At 55.5% G+C, this 10,000-nt stretch overlaps 2 protein-coding genes across 3 annotated transcripts in view; both read right to left on the bottom strand.

Annotated features, from left to right (window-relative positions):
* Positions 1-1,403, bottom strand: part of gramd2ab (GRAM domain containing 2Ab) — a 9,020-nt gene extending 7,617 nt beyond the window's left edge. For both annotated transcript variants that reach the window (XM_076136935.1, XM_076136928.1), the window contains exon 1: positions 1,225-1,403. The gene's annotated coding sequence lies outside the window, so the exon portion shown is untranslated. The remainder of the gene's footprint in view (positions 1-1,224) is intronic.
* A 903-nt stretch (positions 1,404-2,306) lies between these two features.
* LOC143017121 (zinc finger protein 609-like) overlaps positions 2,307-10,000 on the bottom strand; it is a 23,830-nt gene continuing 16,136 nt past the window's right edge. Inside the window, exons 3-9 of the mRNA XM_076171770.1 lie at positions 8,290-8,515; positions 7,418-7,505; positions 5,164-7,300; positions 4,621-4,999; positions 4,124-4,477; positions 3,969-4,047; positions 2,307-3,523 (exon numbers count right to left, since the gene is read on the bottom strand). Of these exons, the coding sequence (XP_076027885.1) occupies positions 3,974-4,047; positions 4,124-4,477; positions 4,621-4,999; positions 5,164-7,300; positions 7,418-7,505; positions 8,290-8,515 (3,258 nt within the window). The 3' untranslated portion in view covers positions 2,307-3,523; positions 3,969-3,973. The remainder of the gene's footprint in view (positions 3,524-3,968; positions 4,048-4,123; positions 4,478-4,620; positions 5,000-5,163; positions 7,301-7,417; positions 7,506-8,289; positions 8,516-10,000) is intronic.

Genomic DNA, 10,000 nt, shown 5'->3' with positions numbered 1-10,000 from the left:
AAGTTAACTGACACTTAGAATGAGAGGAGGAAGGCCAGAGAGCATTATGGGCCAGTTTGAGATCTGGATCAGCAGGATGTGGATCAGCATCATCTTCAGCTCTATGTATCCGGAGATAAAGTCCATCTGTCTCTGATGACCTGAGAGGAAACATCTGAGCTCCTTCGCTTGATTCCTACAGTTTGAGGAGGGGAGTTTACTTCTAAGTGGAGAATAGAGGAGACGTGGGAGGAGACATGTCCAGCTTTGGATCCTTCCTTTGGTCTAACGTGTTGAAAGAGTTTATTTAATGTCTAAATATCTTTCAAACGGATTGAAACTGAAGCTGTGATTTGATTGTTTTGCAGCTCAAACTAAAAGAGTGTTTTGTTTCCTGTCCTGGACCGCCAGAGCGCCCCCCCCCCCCCCCCCCACACACACACACAGCTAACAGACCTGAACCTGACAGGTTCTCATTAGAGTCCATACCTCCACCAAGGCCCAACACTTCTCCTGCTACGTCTCAAAGATTAAGGTTAACAGGTTGTTGGCTATATTGAGCATTAAACTGAAGTTTGACTGAATACTTTGCCCCTAAGCATCCCCTGGGTCCTAAACCACAGGAGAGTCAGCATTAGAGTTTAGAATGCTGCTCCACCTCACAAAGTTACACTTAAACAAAAACAATAGATCCTCCTTGGCTGAGGTACTAAACCATCCTGTGTTTGGTCTCCACTCCTCATGCTGTTCCGCTCTGGGATCAGGATCAGGATGTCTGAGTGATCTGAACTATCAGGGCTCAGCTCAGGTTTGAGGATCAGCTCAGCGCTCTGCTCTCACATGAACAGACCTGTCACACTGTCGCAGCTCAGTGTGCAGCTTCACTAGAATACTGGAGGAACTAACAGCAACAGACTGCTTCACAAACTGATGCTAACTAAGCCTGACACTAAACTGATGCTGAGCACTAAGCTGTAATAAAGACACAGCTCCCACCTGTGCAGCTCCCACCCGTGCAGCTGCCAGTGTCTTGGTTGTTACTCAGTGGGAGCAGCTGTGCAGTAGGAGTTGGAGTGGCAGCAGTCTCAGTTTGAATAGTAACAATGGTTTACTTATGTTAATACTCACAACACTAAATCACTGCCAATCATCCTGAGCACAAACAGACTGAACCCTGTAAACACTGTGAATGTTTCGCTACTACACCACAGACCGTGAAGGCTCAGCCCGAACACTCCGTCATACCTGAGATCCAGCGGTGCTCTGTCAGGTCCGCTGTCTTACATCAGCGGAGCGGGAGGCGATCCGTCCGCCGTGAGCCCGACCGAGAGCAACGAGCGACCGGGGAGAGATGCGGAGCCGCGGGGTCCTCCTGAGGCTGGGGACCGGAGCGTCATCTGTCAAGGTAACAGGATCAACCACAACATCACATCACATCTCCTTCAAAATAAAACAGCGACCCGTTTCTGGGTAACGCTTTGGTCAAGTTACCGGATTTAGCAGGAAGTCACTGTCCCAGGAAGTCACTTTCAAAATAAACGTTACCCCGCTGGAGTCTGTGAGCTACTTAAATCATTGCTTCCAGGATGTACAGGAAGGCTCCTTCAAAATAAAGGTAGCCACGCTGCACCCAAGGTCTGGAGAATCATCTGGTCGAGGGAACACAGTGAACGCTGACAACACAGGAAGATGCATGTGCTCTACTTCAGAATAAAGGCGGCGCTGTGTAAACTGGAGAATTGCTTGGTCAAGCTTTCACATTTAACAGAACACAAGACGATACAGGAAGTCTCCATCAGCAGAACATCAATGTTGAGGTGTGGAGATCAGTCAACATTCTCCTTTAACATTGAAGCAGCCGACTGGAGAAACCTAAACGGATGATATGACATCGTTCTTTTAGTTTGGCATTTCAGTGATTAAAGGTTTAAGTTTACATCGTTTAAAAGCTGCGGCAGATATTTGTCACAGTCCACATTCTTCTTTTTGCTTATTTAGATAAATTAGAAACGAGGCTGAGAGTCTGAACATAATGACATAATTCACCGTGTGTGGATTACTGCGGTTCTATTCACGAACGAGGTCATTCACAGTGAAACAGCGCCTCTGCGTGGCCACAGCGCCACACTGCAGCAGAGAGCGAGAATCATCCATCTAATGTTTACAGTGCAGATAAACTCCAGCATCTCTTCATCCTCCTGACATCACTCTGCTCAAATGTGTGTCAGGATCCAGTGTGTGTGTGTGTGTGTGTGTGTGTGTGTGTGTGTGTGTGTGTGTGTGTGTGTGTGTGTGTGTGTGTGTGTGTGTGTGTGTGTGTGTGTGTGTGTGTGTGTGTGTGTGTGTGTGTGTGTGTGTGTGTGTGTGTGTGTGTGTGTGTGTGTGTGTGTGTGTGTGTGTGTGTGTGTGTGTGTGTGAGAGATAAATGATGACACAGAACTCGGGTGCTGTTCCACCAGCTACAGGTTTAATATCAGATCAACAACAGTAGAAAAACAGAGGCAGAGACTACCAGACAAAAAGAAGAGTAGGAAATCCGACAGCATCCAACAGGCTCTTTAAAATAATTCCTCTGTACAGTATTTACACACACACACACACACACGCACACACACACACACACACGCGCACACACATACTACAGTACAGCTACACACTGAGGAGGAGCAGCGAGGAAGAGGAGGAGGAGCCTGGCGCTTCCAGTCTGTCAGACGCAGCATCAGTCCAAACGCTGCCCTCTGATTGGCTCGTCCTCCTCTATCCAAAGTGTTTTTGTATTTCCTGTGAAGCTGGGCTACTTCCAGGCGGAGGTGAGACAGGATCCTGTGGAGTCCAGGCCTGAGTCGCTCAGAGGTCAGGGGGGCGGACGGTGTGTGTGTGTGTGTGTGTGTGTGTGTGTGTGTGTGTGTGTGTGTGTGTGTGTGTGTGTGTGTGTGTGTGTGTGTGTGTGTGTGTGTGTGTGTGTGTGTGTGTGTGTGTGTGTGTGTGTGTGTGTGTGTGTGTGTATGTGAGTATGTGTGTGTGGGGCAGCGTGAGGTCAGAGGACACGTGATGTTCAGAGAAATCCAGGTGAGACGATGCGCCTTAAAACGACCCCCGACTGAAGGCTTCGCTCAGAGAGACGACCGTCCTCCGTCAGAAAACACCAACGTGACACCAAACACACCGGCGGCCCAGAGCTGTCCGACCATCCTGCCTCCATCACCCCCGACAACAAGAGAGCTGCTCCCCCTCGTGCTCCGGCTGCACCCAAAACAGCACCGAGGCCCGGGCCAGACCCCAGGCCCGCTTAGTGAACCACAAACCCCCGCAGCCCCCAGCGCCCGGGACGGGAAACGGTATCGGTGGGACCGCAACCAGCAGAGTCAGGCCCTCTGATTCCTCCTGGCGCCTCGGCGAGGGGCGGAGTAGCTGGCTGGAGGTCCAGGCAGCGTAATCAAACGTACACAAACACCATTGAACTGATGTTGAACAAGAAATGCTTCCTCATGTGACCCAGTCACATGATGCCGGGCCGGGCGGAGAATCAGCCGATCAGGTGCGCCTGAGGAAAGGTGAGAGGAGGATCAAAGGATCTGATTTCACACGTTTGATTTCTCTTCAGCTCCTCTCTTTCCATCATAACATCCATCATCTATTTTCTCATCTGTGCAGTGTAATGACAACATGAACCCAGTAGAGGGCAGCACAGACAGTAAACAGAGCAGGTTAGGATATAAACAAACTGAATTGTGACATTTAAGTGTTTCTACCTGGCTTTGACCCTAAACTTCATGGCTCAGTTATTTGATTTGTCTTCATTACATCATTACATTATAATTTATTCTCTCATCTCTCATCTTCTGTGTAAAGAACTCTGTGCCGTCATGGTGACGTTGAGCCACTAGATGGCAGCACAGACTGATCAGGTCAGGATCCATGTGTTAGATACATCTACACAGGTCTGTACACATGTAAACATGAGGGGGGTGTGTGTGTGTGTCTCTTACCTTCCTCACCTCCGTGCTGGGGGGTACATGGAGGGGGCGGAGGCCTGCTGACTGGCCACTATGGCAGAGGAGGAGAGGCCTGCAGAGAGGAACAACCATCAGCTTCATTCACACACAGACGGACAGACAGACACAGGCTTCGTGTGTTGTCTCACCTGAGGCGTAGGACAGGTCGTACTGTCCGGACAGCAGCGGGTAGCCCAGGTGATGATGGGACGGGAGGATGCGTTGAGACGGCGAGGAGCGCGGCCGGTCGCCCTCCCTGTCCCGCTCCCTGTCTCTGTCCCTGTCTCTGTCTCTGTCCCGCTCTCTGTCCCGGTCATGAGGGCCTTTGCCGTCTTGGATGGACGGGGACTTGCTCTTGTACTGGCTGGCGTGTTGCTGCAGGAGGTCCAGGGCTTTGGCCTCGCTCGCCGGCTTCACCGTGGGACTCGACCTGGAGGGTTTCTCGCCCTCGTCCATTTTGCCGGCGTATGAGGAGAACGCGTAACCAGGCGGCAAATATGAGCCTGAGGACAGAAGACAGCAACACAAACCTGATTATGATTAAGAAGAAGACGAAGATGAAGACTACAGGGATCTGGAACAGAGTGCTGAGATCCAAACAGGTCTTGATGTCCCTGAGTCCTCCCGATGGCCCCGCCCCTCTTACCCGGGTAGTTCTGCATCATGACGGAGGGGACGCCCCTGTAGCCCGGGTGTCCGGGGTCGTAGCCCTGGCCGTAGGCGTAGGCCCCGTGCATGTAGGGCATGTAGCCCTGGTGCTGGGCCAGGGCCGAGGAGAACTGCATGTGGGGGGGCCGGACCTCCTTGGCTCCGCCCCGGTGGTCCTCCTGTAGTAGGGGCTGAGTCCGGCCCTCCTCCTTCACCTCCTCCTTCTGGGGGTCTTTGGGCCGCTGCTGCCGCTCCTCCTTCACTTTCCTGTCGCGCTCTCGCTCCCTCTCCTCCTTCCATCGCTCCTCCTCCTGAGGTTTGGGGGCTTCTGGGTATTTGTTGGGGTACACGTACGGCCACAGGCGAGAGTCCGGCTCCTGCGGGAGGAAGAGGAGGAGGAAGAGCAAACATTCAACCTCACGTTTACAGACATCAGTCACATTTCAGCTCCTTCAACCTAAAACCTTCAAACTAACTTCAACATTCATCTTGATTTAATTTTCCTACTCTTCCTCCTCCTCCTCCTCCTCCTGCACCTTACCTGTCTGTACCACATGGTGGGATCCACACCAGACGGCCTCCCTGACTCCGCCCCCAGCTTGGCCTCCTCCTTCCCATGATGCCCCGTCTCGCTCAGCTTCATCTTCAGACCCTCAGGCTGGGGGCCGGGGGTCTTGGGCTCCTCGCTCTTGGCCATGATGACAGACTTGGCCTGCTCAGAGGTGGGCGGGGCCTCTTTGGGCTTGGCGGGGTTGAGCGGCCCCTTGCAGCCCAGGTCAGTGAGGCTGGGGGCTCTGGACAGGGTGGGGGGCACCGAGGCTTTCTGCTTCCACTCCTCCTTCCCCGCAGCTTCCCGCTCTTTGCTCTCCGCCTTCTTGTCCACCAGCCGCTGCCTCTCCTCAAACTGCTGGCGGTAGGCGGGGTTAGAGGCCAGCAGGTGGGCGTGGTAGGCCTGGTCGGGGGGGTAGGAGTAGGGGGGGACGTAGTACTGGTTGTAGTACAGCGGCTGTGTGTACATGTTGGAGCGCTGCTGGATCACCGACGGCTGCGGAGGACCTGGATCCACCTTCCTCTCCTCTGGAGGCTCCACCTTCACTTTGATCTCATCCACCACTTCCTGCTCCTCCTTCACCTTCACCTGCACCGCCTCCACATGAGGGGCCCCTGAGGGCGCGGCCCCGGGGCTGGGGTTGGGGTAGTTGGGGGAGTAGTAGGAGTCGTAGGGGGGGTAGTAGGGCGAGTCCTTGGTGGGGGCCTGGGGGGGGAACAGGGCCTTCTTGGCCCCCTCTCTGGGCCCCTGGTCCGGCTCCGCCTTGATGCCTTTCACGCCCTCCGCCCTCCCCTCGCCGTCCTCGCCGGCGTCAGAGATGTCAGAGTAGGCGGGGCTGCTGGTCTTGACGGAGGCGTTGTCTCCCCCGTTCTGGTTGAGGTGCGGGGGGCCGAGGCCGGCCTCCATCCTGCTGCCCACGCCGATGGACGGGCTGGGAGCGTTGTCAGAGAAGCTGTACACCTTGTCGGCCTCGGCCTTGATGCTGGCCAGGCGGCTCTGGTGAGCTTCTGAGGAGCCGTTGAGCAAACTGTCCGACGTGTCCGAGTACGGACTCTTCCCCTCCTCCGGCCTCGGGCCTTTGCCCCCCGCCTTGGGACTGTCCCCCTCTTTGCTCCCCTCCCTCTTCTTCTTATCCTTCTTCTTCTTGTCCTTGGCGAGGGCGGGACTGGAGGCGGGGTCAACCTGCGGGGGCGGGGCTTTGGCCTGCATGTTCTTCATCTGGGGGCTCTTGGGGACGGGCTGAACTACTGAGCCCAGAGCGGGGGAGGAGGCCTGGAGGGCGTACTGGGCGGGGGCACCGGGGGCGGGGGGCCGGGCCGGCTTCAGGCCCTTCTGGGTCAGTTTGTCGGGCTTGGTGCCGGCCGCCATCTTCTTCTTCCTGTCGTCCATCCCGTCGTTGCTGGCTTCGTCCGTCAGGCACGCGGCCTCGTCGCCGCCGTCCGCCACTTCCTGCTCCATGTCCCCGCCCTTTTTCTTTCCCTGCTTTATCATCTTCCCTGAGGGGGAGGGGCTCTCAAACCCCCGCCCCTTGGGTGTGGTGGATCGGGCCGGGGAGATGGCGGCTCCGTTGCAGGAGGCGGAGTCAGGGTGGAGGGCCGGGTCGTCCCCGTACTCGCTGTCCCCGTCCTGGTCCAGCCGCACGTCGCTGTCGTTGTGGGCGCGGGCCTGATGGTACTTCAGCCCGTTGATGTGCTTGTACTTCTTGTTGCAGTTGGGATGCGGGCAGTCGATGAGCACGGGGGAGGGGCAGGTGCGGTCCAGCTGCGGCGGGGGAAGGGGCTCGCTCATTCCTCCGGGGAGAGGCGGCGCCGCACCGGTGGAGTTGGTCCTCATGCGCTTGGAGGCCTTGGAGTCCTCGGAGCTGGAGGTGGGCTCCATGTCAGAGGCGGGTTTGGTCTTCCTCTTGGCGCACAGAGGGCTGGCCTTGGCGTCCTCGGCGCTCGCCGTCTGGCTGCCTCGCCGGCCTTTGCTGTTGCCGGCGGCGCCGCGCGTCTTGCTGCTGCCGCTGCCTTTGTTGTCTGAAGAGTTGCTGTTGTCGTTCAGCGGCGTGTTGCTGTTGGGACGCATCCTCTTCCCCCGACCGCGACCGCTACGCATCTCTACGTCACTGGTGGGAGAGTCACAGAACCTGCAGACAAGACAACACCGGCTCAGTGAGGAAGAGGAGGAGCAGAGACTGTGTGAGATGAATGAGTGTGTGTGAGTGTGAGTGTGAGAGAGAGTGAGTGTGTGAGTGTGTGTGTACCTCGGTGGGGCCCAATCATGTCTGGTGCAGTCCAGCAGAGTCCCCACGTAGGTCTTGTTCCTCCAGGTCACGTTGACGACCAGCATGCCTGCAGACAGATCAGACGTCGTCATCACACAAACACACACACACACACACACACACACACACACACACACACACACACACACACACACACACACACACACACACACACACACACACACACACACACACACACACACACACACACACACACACACACACACACACACACACACACACACACACACACACACACACACACAGGAGCTGAAGATGTTGGAGCAGCAGGAAACACACAGCACATCTAGATTGCTCATTTGTGAAGTGTTTCCTCTCCTGCAGGGCAGCAGAAGGAGAGAGGCTCAGAGCTCAGCAGGACGAACATCAGTGACTCAGCAACTATGTGATCAATCAAAGAGTCAAAGGAAGGAGCTGAGCTGAACGTTCCACAGACGGCAGCGTCCAGCAGCAGCAGCTGTGTGTGTGTGTGTGTGTGTGAACAGCTTCCTGGCAGGCGGAGCAGAGGCCAGTGACCTTCACTTAGTCCCTTCAACGCCTCCTCCAGGCTCACTGCAACGTGCCAACACGGCCTGAGTGTGTCTGAGACTGAGGGGAGCAGGACAAACTTCCTCCCACACACACACACACACACACACACCACTGGATCACACTCTCGTCACACTGATTTGACTACATGTCAGTGAACAGGCGAGCGAGCAGACAACCAGGAGAGAAACTGAGCCGAGACACAAACGAAAATCTCCGTTTAGACGGGCGGTGCAGTGTGTTTGATTCGATCTGACAGCGAGCAGGAAGTGGTTTAGGCTCCACGCTGCGTCGGGCCTCACCGTCTTCCGTCTCCTGCCACACGATGCCCTCCAGGTTGACGCTGGTTCCCGGCTCGCAGGGTCCCAGGCACTCCGGCTCCGTCCCCTGAGCCGCGTCCGCCGTGTTCACCGCCACCGACCGCGTGCGAACCATGATCTGCTCGCACGGGGACGAGATGTCGCTGTTGGCGACGGGAGCGAGGAGGTGCAGAGGAGGAGGAGCAGGGGTGGAGACTGGAGACTCCATCTGAAGGAGGACAGAGGAGAGACTTTAGAGACAACACACACAGAGACACACACCATAGTTTGATTGGTCATAGTTTACGTTTGGATCATGACACACACACACACACACATATATATGGAGTCATCGTTGCTTTTCAAAGCTGTGACTCCATGAGGAGCAGCCAATCAGAGAGGGAGATCGCGCCTGAGCCTAACCACCTGTGTGTGTGTGTGTGTGTGTGTGTGTGTGTGTGTGTGTGTGTGTGTGTGTGTGTGTGGTATGGTAGCTGGTGTTTCCACTCTGCTAAGCGACAGACGGATGAGAAAGGGGCGTCAAAGGAGAATAAAGGAGAGAAAACAAAGCAGGAAAAGAGGAAGAGGAGGGAGGAGGGAGGAGGGAGGAGGAGCAAGAGGGAAGCACTGAGGAGCGACCCCAGCCATGTAATTAGAGGTGGGGAGCAGCTGGTGCAGGGCGGCATAGAGCAGAGGGAAGGTGTCAGCCGTCTCCGTGACAACGCTCCCAAACAGCCACCTCACTCAAACAGCTGAGCGGGCAGCAGCTGGTCAGGTGGTCCCACTGACCCTCTGCTCCTGGTGGAGGTCAAAGGTCGTAAATGAGTCAGCGAATCATCGACACGCCAGCGGCACACGGAGGCCGGGTTAAGTAATCACTCAATCATTTACAGAGTCGATCAATCCAATCAATCTGCAGTGTTTCTCCTCCACTGATCACACACACACACACACACTTCTATAAAGTCAGTTGATTGGCCAACACGTGTGTCTGACTCCGTCTGCTGCGGCACAGTAGAGACGACTCAACGTTGTCATGGCTACGGTGGACAGGGGTCAGCGGTACAGTGTTGGATCTCCTTCATCTCTGCTGTCGTGTCTCTGTCTCGTTGACACGGTGACAGACTGGAGTGGAGTCTCTGCAGCTGAGCGTCTAGGGAGCGTGGGGAAAGTCACGTCCCTAACGCAGGAGCACCGGGGCGGGAGGGGGAGGTTTGGAATATAAATGTTATCTACACACACGTTTGAAACACTTTGTTCAGCTGAGACGAGGGCCAACAACACACTGTTACACACAACTTCATTTATCTCTGGTTCAGTGCGACTGTGCACCAGATCAACAACAACATCCGACTGTAAACATGAACAGCCACCATTATTACCACCGACTCAAAACAACAGAAACCAGGGGGTAGGGATACCCACGGCCCCCCACCCCGCCCTCCTGAGTCGCACTCACCCAGATGCTGAGCTCGATGTAAAAGCCGACCCCTACATCGGACCGGACTGTCTGTCTGAGGAGCGTCTATCTCACAGCCTTACCTGAACAAAACCGTCTACATCCAAACACACTTCCTGCTGCAGGAACTCTGAATGACTGCTGTCACATTACAGAGAGAGGGGGGGGACACAAGCACAAAGAGAGAGAGAGAGAGAGAGAGAGAGGGACAGAGAGAGAGAGAGCAAGAGAGAGAGAGAGAGAGGGCGACTCCCA

The sequence above is a fragment of the Genypterus blacodes genome, unplaced genomic scaffold (assembly GCF_046128005.1).
Source record: "Genypterus blacodes isolate CSIRO-AG114 ecotype Tasmania unplaced genomic scaffold, CSIRO-AGI_Gbla_v1 ptg000015l_1, whole genome shotgun sequence".
In the NCBI taxonomy this organism is placed as follows: domain Eukaryota; kingdom Metazoa; phylum Chordata; class Actinopteri; order Ophidiiformes; family Ophidiidae; genus Genypterus; species Genypterus blacodes.
The sequence above is the reverse complement of the archived record's forward strand: the minus strand, read 5'-3'. Positions and strand labels throughout refer to the sequence as shown.